The sequence below is a fragment of the Myotis davidii genome, unplaced genomic scaffold (assembly GCF_000327345.1).
Source record: "Myotis davidii unplaced genomic scaffold, ASM32734v1 scaffold1238, whole genome shotgun sequence".
Classification (NCBI taxonomy): Eukaryota; Metazoa; Chordata; class Mammalia; order Chiroptera; family Vespertilionidae; genus Myotis; species Myotis davidii.
The window spans coordinates 84,641-101,067 of record NW_006289106.1 but is presented as its reverse complement, the minus strand read 5'-3'; the positions used below and the strand labels follow the sequence as shown (position 1 = coordinate 101,067).

General features: G+C 57.8%; 2 protein-coding genes across 3 annotated transcripts in view; one reads left to right on the top strand and one right to left on the bottom strand.

Moving 5' to 3' along the window:
• The window catches only part of CC2D1A (coiled-coil and C2 domain containing 1A), a 17,340-nt gene extending 9,885 nt beyond the window's left edge, over positions 1–7,455 (top strand). Inside the window, exons 11-29 of the mRNA XM_006761398.2 lie at positions 64–148; positions 860–993; positions 1,681–1,792; positions 1,870–2,042; positions 2,733–2,855; positions 2,942–3,000; positions 3,091–3,207; positions 4,476–4,549; positions 4,624–4,682; positions 4,799–4,850; positions 4,935–5,034; positions 5,120–5,210; positions 5,474–5,611; positions 5,700–5,764; positions 6,346–6,409; positions 6,506–6,632; positions 6,707–6,783; positions 6,865–6,912; positions 6,988–7,455. Coding sequence (XP_006761461.1) covers positions 64–148; positions 860–993; positions 1,681–1,792; positions 1,870–2,042; positions 2,733–2,855; positions 2,942–3,000; positions 3,091–3,207; positions 4,476–4,549; positions 4,624–4,682; positions 4,799–4,850; positions 4,935–5,034; positions 5,120–5,210; positions 5,474–5,611; positions 5,700–5,764; positions 6,346–6,409; positions 6,506–6,632; positions 6,707–6,783; positions 6,865–6,912; positions 6,988–7,008 — 1,719 coding nt within the window. The 3' untranslated portion in view covers positions 7,009–7,455. The remainder of the gene's footprint in view (positions 1–63; positions 149–859; positions 994–1,680; positions 1,793–1,869; positions 2,043–2,732; positions 2,856–2,941; positions 3,001–3,090; positions 3,208–4,475; positions 4,550–4,623; positions 4,683–4,798; positions 4,851–4,934; positions 5,035–5,119; positions 5,211–5,473; positions 5,612–5,699; positions 5,765–6,345; positions 6,410–6,505; positions 6,633–6,706; positions 6,784–6,864; positions 6,913–6,987) is intronic.
• A 455-nt stretch (positions 7,456–7,910) lies between these two features.
• On the bottom strand, positions 7,911–14,332 carry PODNL1 (podocan-like 1). 2 transcript variants are annotated; one of them, XM_015562414.1, is made up of 7 exons: positions 12,283–14,332; positions 11,745–11,838; positions 11,377–11,441; positions 11,155–11,264; positions 10,753–10,909; positions 10,371–10,486; positions 8,505–9,934 (listed from the first exon to the last, which is right to left on the bottom strand). In XM_015562414.1, exons 1-7 carry the CDS (start codon positions 12,559–12,561, stop codon positions 9,142–9,144), a joined length of 1,614 nt encoding a protein of 537 aa, XP_015417900.1. In that variant the 5' UTR covers positions 12,562–14,332; the 3' UTR covers positions 8,505–9,141. The 2 variants fall into 2 exon arrangements, with proteins under 2 accessions (XP_015417899.1, XP_015417900.1); XM_015562413.1 differs by lacking the exons at positions 10,753–10,909; positions 11,155–11,264; positions 11,377–11,441; positions 11,745–11,838; positions 12,283–14,332 and adding an exon at positions 7,911–8,286 and having other exon boundaries at positions 8,425–8,573; positions 9,277–10,474.
• Between the last annotated feature and the right edge of the window lie 2,095 nt (positions 14,333–16,427).

Sequence of the window (16,427 nt, the reverse complement as noted above, 5' to 3'; positions counted from 1 at the left end):
GGGCTGCGTGGGTGGGTGGGTGGGCAGCACCTGGAGACCGTGCCAAGGGAATCCTAATATCTGTGTCCCCCACAGCAATACCAAGATGCCATTCGAGCCCACAAGGCTGGACGAGCTGTGGATGTTGCTGAGCTGCCAGTGCCCCCAGGTAGGCCCCACCCCTCCCTCCAGCCTCTGAGCCTTTGCAGGTGCTATTCCTTCTGACTGTACAGGCTCAGGAAGTTGATTGCGACACATTCAGGAATTCTGCAAGCTTCTTAGGCAATCGGTAGCTTAAAATCAGTATAGTTGGCGTGTTTACACCTTGGAACTTGGCCAACACTAAAAATCAGGGGGTTTTATTTGAAGAGCCTGTTGGCTAGCCCACTGCTATCTGATCTTTCCTTTTCTTCTTTGTTTGACTCACTCCTCCCTAGTCATCAGCTCTTCAGCTTTACAGATACCTACTCAGCCTCCCATTCACCCCGCCAGTGAGTTGGAGGCCTCCTTTGGGTTCTCGGAGCTGCCTTTACATCTCTGCTGAGAGCAATGATCTCTCTGCACTTTGGCACCCCAGGAGTCCCCCCAGGCCCAGGGCCAACCCTTGCACCCAGCACAGCACCTTACAGTGTTGCTTGTTGGAGTCTGGTCAAGGTCCAGGGTCAGGCGAGAGGAGCCAAGAGACAAGAGGGAGGTTGACATGGTCTGGTGTCTGTACCAAACCATTAGCAGCTCCTTCCTGCATTTAAAGTGGATTCAAAAAAATAAAAAATAAAGTGGATTCAAAGACCCAAGGCTCCATTGGATCAGGTGGAACCCACCTTTCCACCATCAAGGCACAGGTTTCTCTCTCCTGACCGGGCTCTCACTGGCCGCCCAGGTTTTCTCCCTATCCAGGGCCTAGAGGCCTCCGAGTCCACCCAGCCGAGCCTGGTGGGGGTCCTGGAGACTGCTATGAAGCTGGCAAACCAGGACGAAGGCCCAGAAGACGAAGAGGATGAGGAGCCTAAGAAGGTATGAGGGGCTGGGTTCTTGGAGTGCGGCAGGGAGTGACAGCAAAGTAAATCCTGACAATCCCAATCTTGAGCTAGAACAGCAGTTCTCAACCTGTGGGTCGCGACCCCTTTAGGGGTCGAACGACCCTTTCACAGGGGTCGCCTAAGACCATCGGAAAACACATGTATAATTAGATATTGTTTTTGTGATTAATCACTATGCTTTAATGATGTTCAATTTGTAACAATGAAAATATATCCTACATTTCAGATAGTTACATTACGATTCATAACAGTAGCAAAATTACAGTTATGAAGTAGCAACGAAAATAATTTTATGGTTGGGGGTCACCATAACATGAGGAACTGTATTAAAGGGTCGCGGCATTAGGAAGGTTGAGAACCACTGGGCTGGAAAGAACTGGCCTCGTTTCTTGGCCCCGCCACTTCCTGATCATGTGGCCATGGGCCAGTCATTTTGTTCTCTGGGCCTCAGTCTCCTCTTCTATAAAGTGGGCATAGTCCTAGTCCCTATCTTCCAAAGCTGTTGCAAAGATTCGAGGAGAACAGGACTGTATGTTGTATTTAGTGCTGAGGAAACAGAAATTAAGCTGGTCACCATTGTCAGTGTCAGGCCTTGACTACTCGGGGAGTGGCCTCATCACAGGTGCTGGAAAAGCTCTGACTTTCTCTCTGTCCTCGGCAGACCAATAGCCCTGCGGCCCCCACAGCCCAGCCCAAAGCCCCACCCTCAAAGGCACCCCAACCAGGATCCACCTCAGCAGCTAAAGCAGCCCCCAAAGGCACATCCAACCGAGGTAGGTGCCCCCTCCCCACCCTGCCTGTCACCTGGCCACAGGCTGGGCAGCACCCACAGATGCCCCTGTGCCCACAGCCCAGCAGCAGTTGGCCTTCCTGGAGGGCCGAAAAAAGCAGCTTTTGCAGGCTGCATTGCGAGCCAAGCAGAAGAACGACGTGGAGGGAGCCAAGATGCACTTGCGCCAGGCCAAGGGGCTGGAGCCCATGCTGGAGGCCTCACGCAACGGGCTGCCTGTGGATATCACCAAGGTGAAACCTCTGGCCCGGCTTGACCTTCCCAGGTGCTCATCTGTTGGGCTATGGCCAAAAGCAGCCATGTGACTTGGAATATATTAGTCAGGATGCAGATTAAGCTGCTGTAACAAACAGGCTCTTCCCAAGAGACTGGTTAAACAAGACAGATGCTTATGTTTCTTGCATGTAACACTCAGGGTGCTCTGGGCTCTGAAAGATAAAGCCCTTTAGAGCCCAGGTTCTTTCCGTTTTGTTGCATCTGAGGAGGTTGTCATTGTGCATGTGGTCCAAGTGGACCACTAATCTGTCTGCATCCCGTCCATGGGAAGTAATTAGGGAGAAAAATTGCAGGCCAAGAAGCTTCCTCTAAAGGAAGTGGCATGGAATTGTCATCACTACTGCTCACCTCTTATTGCCCAGAACTGAGTCACATGGCTGCACCTAGCTGCAAGGGAAGCTGAGACATGTCTCTTGCGGGGCGGCCATGTACCCAGTCAGAACTCCATTATTAGGGAAGAGGGTATGGATCAGATTTGGGGGAAGTAGTTAATAGACTCTGCCACTTTGGTCAGGACCGTACACCTCTCTCTAGCATCACTTTTTTCTCTGGGGAAGAAAGGGACAGGGGCCAAAGCAGTGGTCAGGGAAGGCCTCCTCAAAAAGGGATTAGGGCAGGCCCCTCTCCATGAGCCTTGTCTTTCCCAGGTGCCACCCGCCCCTGTCAACAAGGATGACTTCACCCTGGTCCAGCGGCCTGGCCCTGGTCTGTCTCAGGATTCTATCCGGCGCTATGGTGAACTCACCAAGCTCATAAGGCAGCAGCATGAGGTGAGGGGGCCCCTGGCCTGGGTCAGCAGGGTTCCCCCAGGGTCATGGCCCCTCAACCCTCCCTTCACTGTCTTTTGCCTCATCAGATGTGTCTGAACCATTCTAACCAGTTCACTCACCTGGGTAACATTGCCGAAACCAGCAAGTAAGTGCCCCCATGCCCACCTCTGCCTGATGTGTGCACCCCCAGCCTGCCTCTGGGACCAGGGACCTGAGCAGAGCCCTCTTATGGCAGATTTGAGAAACTAGCAGAGGACTGTAAGCGGAGCATGGAGACTCTGAAGCAGGCCTTCGCCCGGGGTCTCCCCACGCCCTCTGCCCGCTTTGAGCAGAGAACCTTCAGCGTCATCAAGTAAGGCCCCAATGGCCCCTGGCCCCGATGCCCCTTTGAGGAGGGGTTTGCCCTCCCCAGAAGCTGGTGGAGGACTTGCCTCTGGAGGAGAGTTTGGGTGGGTGGTGGGAGCATAGCACACTCAGGGGTCCTGAGACAGGCATGAGGTGTGAGTGAAGGAAGGCAGGTGAGGGGGTGTTAACAGCGACACCCCGTGGAAACGGTGCAGAGGTGTGCCCTGTCAGGGGCCCGTGGATGGCGGTTGTTGGTCCTGCTTCAGTTAAATGTTCCCACCCCTGGATAGTTGGGGTAATTGCTCCACTTGTAGAAGTTAGGTGCAGCCTCTGGGGTAACCTAGGAGAACCACCTTGGAAAATCCACACCGTTTACCCTGGCTTTCCCACGTCTTCATGGCCTGGCTCCTTGTCACTTCCGTTCTGTCTGTCGTCCCCAGTTGGCTCGCCTCCTGCCACACGGCCCTCTTTTTGGTCCCTCGGACACACCAAGCATGTTCCCACGCAGGGCCTTCACCCCAGTGGTGTGGCCTGCCCAGACTCTGTTCCCCATGTAGCATCTCCATGTAGCATCTCCATGAAGCATTGCTATGCAGCAGCTTCTGGACATTCAGCATCACCTATAATGTCACCTGAGAGGCCCTCCTGACCACCCTGTCTAAGCAGCCCCTCCTGAGCACATTTCAGTCTTTCCCCTATTTTAATTCTCTGCAGAGTTGCTTTATTTCTTTATTCATTGGGCATTTTCCCACTCAGTCAGCTCAGGTTCCATGAGCACAGAGATGGGTCTCATTTACTTCTGTATCCCCAGCATCAAGACCAGCGTGATCAAGAACACAGGCTGGCACATAGTAGGGCCTCCAGAAATATTGTTAAATGAAGGGAACGTCCCCAAGCCATGAGGTCACTGACTGGCACTTAGTAGGTACTCAAGTAATGCCAAATGAAGAGAAGGCATATAGCAGCTAGGGCACTAGCTGGCACATAGTAGGAGCCTCCTAAAATATTGTTAAATGAAGAGAAGGTGCCACAGCAATGAGGCCACTGACGTGCAAAGCGGGTACTAAATAAATGTGTGCAAACTAAAGAAAATACCCCCAAATTAGTCATTGGCAGAATTGGACAGAGAACTCTAGTTTGTCTAATTCTAAAACTGGAGCTCAGAAGCTGAGACACCCCCAAAGGCAGTGCGGGGTTCCCCACCTGAGCTGAAGGAAAAGGGGGGCGGGCAGTGAGGTTGAGGTTCCTCTGTCTCCCCACCTGCCCTCCTGGAAGGATCTTCCCAGACCTCAGCAGCAATGACATGCTCCTGTTCGTCGTGAAGTGCATCAACTTGCCCACACCTCCAGGTGAGGGGGCGCCAGGCAGGGGTCAGGGCTCTGGGGACCACCTCTGCCCAGCTGTGACCTTTGTTTGTCCACAGGGCTGTCCCCTGGTGATCTGGATGTCTTCGTTCGGTTCGATTTCCCCTATCCCAATGTGGTATGTGGAGAGCCAAAGAGATGGGCTCAAGCCCCATCAGGATGGGAAGTGGGTTGGGCAGGGGTCCCAGGCCAGGCCCCAAGCCCTAAGCTTGCCTGCCTCTTGACTGGTCCCAGGAAGAAGCTCAGAAAGACAAGACCAGCGTGATCAAGAATACAGACTCCCCTGGTAATTCATGGGCAACAGGCACCCCCTGCCCTCTGCAGAAATAACATGAGAGGATAGCTGACCCCTCCCTCCTTCCCTGGGCAGAGTTCAAGGAGCAGTTCAAACTCTGCATCAACCGCAGCCACCGAGGCTTCCGAAGGGCGATCCAGACCAAAGGCATCAAGTTCGAAGTGGTCCATAAGGGGTGAGCTGGGGGGTCGGGCACTGCATGGGGTCTGAGGGAGGGGAAGCTACCCTGGGCCAACCATCCTGTCCCCTCACATACACAGGGGCCTGTTCAAGACCGACCGGGTCCTGGGCACAGCCCAGCTGAAGCTGGATGCCTTGGAGACGGCATGTGAGGTCCGGGAGATCCTTGAGGTAAGAGGTGACATTATGTAATGTTCCATTATGGCCGTGTCATCATTCACATTACTCAGGTGCTCCCTGCCCTGAGCCTCCCAAGGGTCCTCTCTGCTGATCCAGCCCCTAACACTTCCAGCACCTGTTCCATGATAACCGGTTGGTATCTCAGTCTCACCCATGGGCTCATATTTTGGAAATCACCTTGGTTCTCCCTGATCCCAGCCCTGGGACTCCGGCTGCTGCCTGCTTCCCAGCAGCCTCCCCTTATGCCCACCCAGGTCCTGGATGGTCGCCGGCCCACAGGGGGACGGCTAGAAGTGATGGTCCGGATTCGAGAGCCACTGACGGCCCAGCAGTTAGAGACAGTGACTGAGAGATGGCTGGTCATTGACCCCGTGCCAGCAGCTGTGCCCACAGTGAGACCCCCGCCCAGCAGCAACCCCAGGGCGGGAGGCTGGGTACAAGGGGAGCCAAGACTCACAACACTGGTTTTGTCCTCTGAAGCAGGTTGCTGGCCCTAAAGGGAAGGCTCCTCTCATGCCTGCCCCTACAAGGGAGCCAGGAAACAGGTAGGTGGCTGAGCCAGGGCATGCTGGAAAGAACCCCTCTCTTCCCATCTCAGTCCTTCCTGGACAATATCTCATCAGGCACAAATTGGAGCATGTCCTTCCCCATTTTAAAACCTTTCCTGGCTCCCTTTCTTCTGGAGGATCCAGTTTAAACTCCTCAGCTTGATTGTTAAGATCTTTTTTGATCTGACCATTGTGAATACTAGTATATCCAGCCTTCTCTCCCCCACTTCCTCCTGTTGGTTCATGGCTACACCTAGTTTTCACTGTCCTCTTGGCGTCTATGTTACAATGCCCAGAATACCTCTACCTCTACACTTGTTCCCTATTCCTCTGCCCAACTCTGACTCCTTTGGGTCCCAAATCGGCTGTCATCTCCAGGAAGCCCTCTCTGACTGCCTGGCACAGGCTTTGCAGTGGCCTGTGTATACAGTTGCCTGAGTGAACATCATTGCCACTAGGGTGTAGGCTGAGCAACACTGTGGTGGGCCTGGCTTGTTCCCCAGTACCCAACGTGTCAAATTAATGGAGTCAGGGGTGAGGGATCCTTGTAGACCCTCATCCCTATCCCCATCCCATAGGTCTGCCCGGCCCCTGCATAGCCTTAGCGTGCTGGCCTTCGACCAAGAGCGTCTGGAGCGGAAGGTGAGTGCCCACCCACTGGGCTTGGTGGGGCAGGATTGTGGGGTCTGCAGGCTCAAGCAGGGCCCTCTCAGCCCCCTTTGTACCCCACTCCCTCAGATCCTGGCCCTCAGGCAGGCACGGCGGCCAGTGCCCCCGGAGGTGGCCCAGCAGTACCAGGACATCATGCATCGCAGCCAGTGGCAGAGGGCACAGCTGGAGCAGGGGGGCCCAGGCATCCGGCGAGGTGGGGGCTCAGGGACAGGCACACGGGGGAGGGGCAGTGGCAGTGGCCCCATTCTGACCCCCTCCCACCCTCAGAATACATGGCCCAGCTGGAGCATCAGCTGCAGTTCTACACAGAGGCTGCTCGGCGCCTAGGCAACGAGGGCAGCAGGGTGAGCCGGGTGGAGTTCGGGTGGTCACTGGGGGACTGGGGCTGCCAGGGGCTTCCCACTGACTACCCTTTGGATCCCCAGGAAGCTGCAAAGGAGGCGCTCTACAGGCGGAACCTGGTTGAGAATGAGGTGAGCAGCTCAAGTGTTGGGGTGGGGGTGGGCAGCTGTGGCCATGGCCCCCCTGACCCCTGTGGACTTCTGCAGCTGCAGCGGCTCCGCAGGTGAGGGGCCAACGGGGCTGTCCGCCCTGGAGATCCGGGAGCAGGCTCCGGCCCTGGTGCTGGGAGGAGCTGACATGGCCACGGCTTCCGACCAGACAAGCAGACAATCAGCGGACAATCGGTTCTGGATGGACTCGTCCCCTGCTGGGCCCACCCAGCCTTGCTAGAGCCTCCCTGGCAGGGGGCATCGGGGATGGTGCCTACCAGCCAGCCTGTGCCCCTGGCCTGTTCCGGAGGCGGAAGAGTGGCTAGGACCAAGCCCTGAGAGCCCCTCTAAGCACTTTATTCCCTGTCCCTCCCCAGCCTTAATCCTTAAGCCCTCCCACACCCAAAGAAGCCTCTGAGAGCAGCCAGAACCTGACTGGCTCCCCACAGGGGTGCCCTGGCCCAGCTAGGCCCCAGGGTTGATACACAGAATAAACAGCCAGGGCCACTCCCGGCTCTCCATCTTGCCTTTGTTTCTTGCCCTCAGTGGCCGCTTTGGGTCTTCCCCCCACACACCTTCCCCAGGGGTAGTAGAAGGGAAGGTGCCTGGGAGGAGGAGTGTCCGCAGAGGATGTGTTCTTGCATGTGAAAGCCCATGCATCTGTCAGGGGGTCTGTGGCTGCCTGAGGGCGCCTGCCCTACCATGCATTTAATCTTCAGTATAAACCCAGATCTGCCCAGTGGCCTTGGGTATATCTGGGTTTAGAGGTGTGGTCAGGCCATACGTAGTGATGCTTGGTGACCCATGTGGTTCTCAGGGCCTCAGAATCCAGCCCTGCCACTCACTAGCCACGGGACCTGGACCAAATTGCCTGATCCACTTAGGATCCTGCAGCCTCAGTTTCCCCCGCTGGATATAGGGATGGTGAGAGCCCTTCCTGTCCCACAACGTGAAGGGCACCTGATTGGTGGTGAGTGCTCGAAAGAATTAGGCTTTATTGTTGCTGTCTCCATCTGTGCGGGACCTGGCCAGCAGGGTCACCTGATGTGTGAGCTGCATGCCTCGGTCTCTCCCTCCATGTGAGGTGCCCCAGCTTCCTAGCCAGCACTGGTCAGGTGGGCTTAGCCCGGAGGCCTGGGAGAGATGGGTTGAGGCCCCAGGTGGGCACTGTCTCCTTAGTCCACAGCCCGGCAGAACCCCTTAGGTCAGGGGCACCCTGCCTGTGGCTGCCGTGGTGCCGTGGATGGCAGCTGGATCAGGACCTGCTCAGGGTTACCCGTCGTGTCCACCATGCACAGGTGTGGGAGGCCCAGGAAGGCCTCGGGCGCAATGCTGGTCATGTGAAGCCTGTTGGCCCTGAACCAAGAGGCAAGCATTAGGGCAGGTGCAAGGGAAGGGGCCGTAACCACCCTGACCCCCTGGGCCTACTGAGGTCCCCACAGCCCACCATGGCCCTCCCTGCCCATGTGGACCTGCCCGCTGCCCTGAGGGCACCTGAGGAAGAGGGCGCGCAGGCTGGGTGTGCTGAGGAAGGCTTCGGGGCCCACGTGGCTGATGCGGTTGCTCTGCAGGTGCAGCTCCTCAAGGGCCTCGGGCAGGTCGGGAGGCACGAAGGACAGCTGGTTGTGGCTGAGGTCCAGCACCTGGGCAGGTGGGCAGAGATGCCCCGTGATCTAGGCCCTGGATCATCGGCTCAGCGAAGCCCCAAACCACTCTCCTCCCAAGCCCTCCTCCCCTGCATGCCCAGCCCAGTCCTGCCCCTTCTCCTGGCCCTTTTCGAGGCTGCTGAAATCCTCCCCTTGGCAGAGGTAAATTGAGTCCTTTCTGGGGCGGGCCCTGCTATAGGTGCTAGGGGCACAGACAAGTTCCCACCTACTGTGGGAGACACTGATTCAATTAGCCATTCACGGAGATGGCACTTAATCCACATTCTCATGCCCTTCTCACACTGTCGTTTACTTATGTTTGCTATTGGTTGCTTTCTCCCTAGGCAGGGCGTTTATGCCAGGCCCAGGAGCTGTGTCACTGTGGCCCCCCAGAACAGTGCCTGATACCCACAGATGCTTTAAACTCTGGGATTAATAGTGGTGAGGAGCTAGAGGCCACAGTGTTTACCGAGGCGATGGAGGGGGTGTCTCAGAGGACCAGGGGGCAGGGACAGCACAGCCAAAGGCCTGGAAGCTGAATCTGTCTTATTTACCCCAGGACTATCTACCCCAGAGCTAGCCCCCCATGGGGGGCTCTTTTTGTGGTTATCATCCAAGGGCCTGTGGAGGAGGACCTGGGCAAGCAGGGCATGGAAGGGCCATGGGGACAGTCAGTGTGGCCAACCAGCCAGCCTCTGACCTGGAGGGCCTGCAGCTCATGCCAGGTGCCGGGCTCAATGTCGCCCACTCGGAGTCGGTTATGGGCCAGGCTGAGCTCTCGCAGCTGGTCCAGGCCGGCCAGCGGCTCAGGCTCTAGAGCCCGCAACTGGTTGCGCTGCAGCCGCAGGGTGTGCAGTCCAGTGGGTAGACCAGAGGGCACCCGAGTCAGCTGGTTGCCGGCCAGGTCGAGGCTGCGGAGGGCACGCAGCCGGCGGAAGGCCCGATGGTGCACGCGGGCACTGACCAGGTGGTTGTAAGCCAGGTTGAGCTCGGCCAGGCGTGGTGTGGCTGCCAAGTCTCGGGCACCCAGTGCGGCCACACGGTTGTGGGGCAGCACCAGGGACCGCAGGCGGCGGGGCAGCGCCAGGGGCACACGCTCCAGCCTATTCCCATAGACATGCAACGTGTGCAGGCCCCGCAGAGGCCGCAGCGCCCCTGCCGGCAACCCCACTGCCCCCAGCTGGTTGTGCTGAAGCAGCAGGTAGCGCAGTCCCCCTGCCCCACGAAGCCGGGCTGCCTCCACCTGCTGGATGCGGTTCCGGCCCAGGTGCAGCACGGTCAGGGTGCGAGGCAGGCCGGCAGGCACCGCGGCCAGCTGATTGTGGGACAGGTCCAGGTACTCGAGGCGGTGCAGTTTGCTGGTGGGAGAGGGGACTGGCGTCGGTCTGGGCACCCAGCCTCGTGGACCCGGTGATCTTGGGTGGAGGGCAGAAGGGCTGACGAGTGGTACTGAGATATCAGCTGGAAATTCCAACTTTGGGGTGGTGAGTTGAGAGATCTGGGTGGGAGGTAAACTTGGGGTGATCAAGGCAGGTTCTGGCCTGAGGGTTAGAGGTGGGGATGACCAGGACAGAATTCTGGGATGTTGGATAACAAGACGGGAGCACAAGGTAGTTGGTAGTGAGGGTGGCTGCCCGGTGCTGGGCTGAGCTGGCGCATAGTGGGTGCTCACCAATGAGGCCGTGGGTAGGCGTGATACACAGGAGAGGACAGGGTGGCGGCCCCAGGCTCTGAATCCCCAGCCCCTACTCCCAGCACAAAGCTGTACCCCATCCCACCTGTCCCCAGCCCTACCTGAAGGTGGTGGCATCCAGGCCACTGTCTGTCAGCTGGTTATGTTGGAGGTAGAGCTCACGGAGGTGGGTCTGGCGGCTCAGGGCTCCTCTGGGCACCTTGGAGATGAGGTTGTTCTGGGAAAGGAGGAGAGAATGAAGCGCTGGGTCCGGAATAGAGGGCAGTGGAGAGCCACAGGAGGCTCCTGAGTAAGGGAGTGATAGAGGAGGAGCTGACTGTAGCAAGGCTGCTCAGAGCACTTGTGACCCACTTGTGCCAGTGGTGGAGACTCAGAGAAAGATTTCGCTGACAGCTGGAATATTAAGGGGGCAGAGGGGCCTTCCCAGAGAGAGGTGAAGGGGGTTGAGGGGGGCGGGGGGGAGGTAAAGTGAAAGAGGGGCACCTGCAGGTGGAGCCGCTCCAGAGAGGGTGGCAGGCTGGGCGGCAGGTAGCTGAGCCGGTTGTTGGAGAGGCTAAGAGTGGTGACAGCCTCAGAGCCGTGGAAGGCATCGGGGGGCAGGCCGGCGTTGCTCAGGTGGTTGTTGTGGAGGTACACGGACCTGAGGGGAGCCAGGCTGCGGCCACCGGCTGCCCCAGGCTCCCCACCACTCCCCTCTGCACCCCAGCTCAGGGTTGCTTTCAGTGTGTGTGAGAGTGTGCGTGTGTGTGTTTCTCCAGACGGAGCATCCAGGGTCCTGTCTCCCCCAGACTCCCCACGGCAGGCTCATGACCTCCCTCAGACCCAGGGGAGGGGTAGCCTAGGCATGCCTGAGGCCTGGAGGGCCTGAGATGGGCCAGGGGCTACCTGAGCGCCGGCTTCTCCCCAAAGGTGAGTGGGAAGATCTCCGTCACTTGGTTGGCAGCCAGATCCGCTACTCGGAGGGAACGAGGCAGAAACTGGGGGGCCACCGAGAGCTGTGGGAGCACAGTGTGCTGGTCCTGGTAGCACCTTCCAGCCCCTGCTGTTCCCTCCTGCACTCTGCTGTGTGGCTGGCTGGGGTGGGGTGGGGTGGGGTGGGGAGCTCACCTTGTTGTGGGCCACGTAGAAATGCTGCAGCTGGCTCAGGGACTCAAAGGCCTCGTCGGGCAGGCCTGGGAGCGGAGTGGGAATTGAGGGGACCCCAGGCCTGGGAGGGGGTAAGGGGCAAGGGGAGTCTGTGCTCCCAGCTGCCCCAGGGCTCCTGGCCTGGGACTGGCAGAGGCTCCTCCAGGCACCCCCTCCCAGTCCACAAAAGCCGCAGCTCCCCCTCCCCACCCCCATCCCCCGAGTTTCCGTCCTGCTCAGCAAAGGGCAGTTCTGGGAAGTGCCGCAGAGCTGCCCACAGACCCAGCATGGGGGAGGGAGAGGACTGCTGGGGCCAAGCCAGGGAGGGCAGCTCCTGCGTTCCCCCTCACCCTCAGAGGAGATGAGATTGTTGTGCAGGTTGAGGGTGCGAAGACCACTGAGGCGGGACAGCTCGTTGTAGGGGAGCTCCTGCAGCTGGTTGTTCTGGGGAGGGGCATTCACACCCCTGACCCGGATGACCCTGAGCCTCAACAAAAGCCCCCAGCCCTGATTCTCAGCTTCCCATCAGCCTAAGCAGGAGAGCCCCAACACCCCATTGCCCCCAAGGTTGATCCCAAATGCCTCATCATCCCTTAGCCAAAAGGACTTTAATCCCCAATACCCCATCCACCCCACAGTTGACTCCTGACATCCATCACCTTCACCCCAGACAACCCCGTAACTGTCAAGATTTTGACCCCCTGTCTCTCAACCCCTCCCACATCCAATATCTGTACCCCACCCCCAACACCAGGGCCAACTTCCATCAGTGCCAATACCCACACGCCCACTGCCTCACCCCTGCATAAGGACCCCACACCGTCACTCAATTCCAGCACTTCCCATGCTCGTCCCACTTCACCCCACCCTGTAATGTCCCCCCCTCACCTGCAGGGAGAGGTGCTGAGCCTCCCTGGTGATGTTGTGGGGGAACAGCCACAGGTCCAGGCCATCGCAGTCCACGGTGTCAGCCCGGGGGCAGGAGCAGCGCAGGGGGCAGGCCCGGGGCAGGGGCTGCGAGCTCTCCCCCATGTGGGGGAAAGCAGGGTCCTCCATGCCGGGGGTAGTTGGGGGGCCCAGCAGCAGCAGGAGCAGCAGCAGCAGGCTCAGCCGCTGGGAGTGGAGGGACAGGTCAGAGTGTAGCCAGGTTGGGCACCCTGTCGCCATGGTGACAGGAGCATCCCAGAGGGGGTGCAGGGCAGGCCGGCCTCACCCTCATACCTTCCCCCACCCCACCTCACCATAGCCAGCCCCAGTTCAGCTGTCTTGCCCGAACTGCCGACCAGGGCTTCCTAATGGAAACCAGGCGGTCACCTCCTGGAGCCTCTGCTGTGGCCGCCACCGCCCCCCATCTCCTGGCACAGGCCACCCTCCCTGCAGGCTGTTCCCCCGGGGCTCAAGAGCGCTGGCCTACCCCCTTGCCTGCTTTGGGGAGGGTGGGTGGGCTGATGGATGGGGTGGTGAGAAAAGGCCAGCCTGTCCCCTTGACTCCCCACCCCCACCCCCAGCTCTGCTTGCGTAACCTCCTCCAGCTTGGGCCGGGCTATGGCTACGGCTACGGGAGCAAGGAATGTTTGGGGGAAAGCTAAGATTCACCCTGTCTGGTATTTGGGCCAACCACAGGAGCAGGGGTGGAGGCAGAGGAGTGGGGGATGCTTCAGGCCGCAGGAGGGTCCCCAAGGACCTGAGGCTGGCGGGGAGGGGCCAGGGCAGGCCTGGCTCAGCCTGCTAAGCCCCGACACCAACCTGGAGGCTCTCAGCCAGGCCTGCTCTCCAGGCTCCTCCCCCACCAGCTGGCCTCACTGGCAGTCACTCCCCTCCTTGCCCAAATGGCCACAGCCGCCGCCGCCTGGAAGGAAATTACACATGTGGAGGCACCAGCCTGGTGGTTAAGGATGTGCACTCGGTGCCAGCTTGCCTGGGCTTGAACCTGGGCTTGGGCTCCTCTCTGGGCTCGGTTTCCCACTCTGCAGAGTGGAGGAAAGGTGGTCTAACCTCCCAGGATGGGCGTGAGGGTTAAGGGAGAGCATGCCTATGAAGTGGAAGACAGTCCCCGCACATCCCATGCCCCCAATGCCTGAGCAGCAGTGTGTGCCACTGGGTGAGGAGGCACATGCCACTTACCAGACAGACAGACAGCAGCAGAGCAAGGACGCTGGGCCAGGTGCAGAAGGTCACCAGGGCAGGACACCTCCAGGAGCCTGGCAACAGGCAGAACTGGGACAACAGGACCTCCCCCAGGATAAGCTTTCCTCCCCTGGCATCGCGGTTTAGACCCCTGACCTTTCATATTGCTGGTCATGGGACTGGAACCTTCCCTTGACCTTTCCTCCTCTGACGCGTTGCCAGTCACGTGGTAGACCCCCTTGGAGGAGGAGCAAGGGATCAAAGAATGGCCTCATGCGGCTCCCATGCCGGCCTTTGCTCAACCGCCCCCATAAGCATTAACCCCCAGGGATAACATCGGGATCTCAGTTGTGTCTCAGCCCCAGGCCCTGAAAAGCAGCAAGGCCAGGTGGGGTGACACCATGGCCGACATTAGGACCAGCTGCCATGAGTAATGACTCCCTCCCCTGGCACCGACCAATAGAGACCACGACCCTGAAAGGACACACCTGGAAAAGCTGGTGAATATTCTCATTGAGATCCTCCCCTGGGACCTCCCCTAAGATCCCTGCCTTTGGAGAGGGGAGGAAAGCCCCAGGCAGAGGACCCAGCTCACCTCTCTATCCCACACTCTCCATCGCAACTGTGCCTCCCCCCCACCCCCACAAGCGCCACGCCCTTTCTCTGGAACACACCTGCACCTCCCCCGCTCCTTACCCCAGGCACATGCATCCTTGCTAGCTTTCTCCTACGTTCCTAGGGCCCTTCTCTAACCTCTGTCACTTCTTTCCTGCGCCCATGTAGCCTGGCTGTCTCACTTCTTCCACAGCTCACTTCTACCTCTGTCACTTTCTAAATAAACTTCTGCTTGTATTTGAGTCTTGGCTCTGAATGCTTTCTTAACCAGAACTCAACTACTGAGGTGACTGAACTGAGGTCCAATTGCTGGTAACATTCTGGTGCCATTTTGCTGCAAATAGTCTGGTCTCTGAGACATGCCACTTACCAGTGGGGTGACTTCAGACAAGTTATTTTCCTGCCCCAACCCCAGCTTTCCCGCACCTAAAATGGGACCACAGCAGACCCTGCCTCAAAGGGTTGTCACAGGCAAAACCAGTAACAGACAGATGTTCTAAGACCACATCTGACCCTCCCAAGCCCTCAGTGGCTGAGGCCATGGCTGCACGAAGGGCACGAAGGAGGTAGGGATCCTGGAAGCAGAGCTTGAGACAAGGATTGTGTGTGTATTTGTCTCAGAGAAGGAAGCTGTAGGGAAGCGGGGAGGTGACAGAAGGAAGGAAGGAAGGGAGCAGTCAATAATCAATAAGTTATCACTGGGGTTATCAACTTGCTTGGATCTTGCCAGTCTTAGCACTCAAAGTCCTGTTACCCAGAAAACCTTTAGTCCTGGGCAGACTGGGGTGATTGGTTGCTATTGTTATTAACACATTCCTGCCACAGACAACTGGGGGCCCACTCCCACTGGGGAACACTAGGAGATTGTGTAGGACACACACCTCAGAGTCACCCACCTGAGGGGCAATGGAACTGGGATATTGATCCTGTACTTCCCTCCATCTATCACTGATGGAGGGCTGCCCCCGAGGGGCCTGAATTCTGCTGCCCTTTGGGTAGAGCCAGTTCTAGTCCTAAAGAGGTACAGGTGCCTGATGGTGAGGCCTGAGGGCATGAAAGGCCCCAGATAGCACCTGCTATAGGAGACTATGGTGTCCAGCCATGGGGAGCTGGCAGTGAAGTGCATCAGGTGGGTGGTGAGAAGAGAGCAAGATGTAGGAGAACCCTGGCTAGTGTTGCTCAGTGGTTGGAGCATCAGCCCAAGCACCAATAGGTCTCAGATTCAATTCCCTGTCAAGGGCACGCACCTGGGTTTCAGATTTGTTCCCCCCGCTGCGCCCCCCCCCCCATAAGGGCATGTGCAGGAGGCAACTGATGGGCCAGTGTGTCTCTCTCACATGAATGTTTCTCTCTCTCTCTCTCTCTCTCTCTCTCTCTCTCTCTCTCTCTCTCTCTCCTCTCTCTCCTCTCTCTCCTCCCACCTCTGGTTTAACATTCTCCAACAAAAATGGAGAATGGTGGAAAGAGAGGGTCTCTATATTATTAATCTCCCTTCCACAAAGAAGGAAACTTAAGCCCAAAGAGGTAGTCATTTGCCCACATTTCCGAGGACTGTGTAGCCTTGTGTGTGGGGCCCTCAGGCTGGGGCAGGAGACAGGTCTTAGCTTTAGCCAGAGACAACAACAAGCCTCACTCCAAGTTCTCCATGTGGGACTGATGGCCACTAGCTGGAACACTGTGTCGCAGAATAATATAGCCAGTCCCAGTGAGCTACTGAGCTCGACGGCCCGGACCCTGGCCCCAGGGAAGCAGCAATGCCCGCCAAGCTGTTGGAGTTTCTGGCAGCCTCCTTCATGTGCTAAGTATGGAGAACCCAAACCAAACTAACTACTGCAACATAACGTTTACTGACTCATGAACAAAATATTGGGGGAGAGGTTCTTCAGGTATAGTGGGATCCAGGGGCTCAAATGAGATCTTACTACGGATTCTCTCTCTACCTCTCTGCTCACCAGCAGGCCACTCTGTACGATCCAGTTTTAGTTCAGATGAAAGCGCCAAGCTTGAATCTCAAAGGCCTAGCTTTGGTCACCTGTCCATCTGGAACCAGTCCCTGTAGCCAGAAGGATAGAATGTGCTGATTGGCTAGGAACCTTACCACCCTATATAATAAAGAGGTAATATGCAAATTAACCCTCACACACTCACAAGATGGCTGCCTACGACCAGGCCAGCAGGGGGTTTAGTGAGGGATGACCAAACAACTGAACAAGCAGGCTGCATGGGGCAACCAGGCTGGTTGGGGGGAGGGCGGCCATGAAGGGTGACCAGGCCGGCAGGAGGGGTAGTTC

Coding starts and splice junctions, on each gene's coding strand:
- PODNL1 (XM_015562414.1), bottom strand. CDS start 12,561: ATGGCGACAGGGTGCCCAACCTGGCTACACTCTGACCTGTCCCTCCAC. Junction 11,839..12,282: donor CTCAGCACCTCTCCCTGCAG/GTGAGGGGGGGA, acceptor GCCCCTCCCCAG/AACAACCAGCTGCAGGAGCT. Junction 10,910..11,154: donor GGGGAGAAGCCGGCGCTCAG/GTAGCCCCTGGC, acceptor GGCTCCCCTCAG/GTCCGTGTACCTCCACAACA.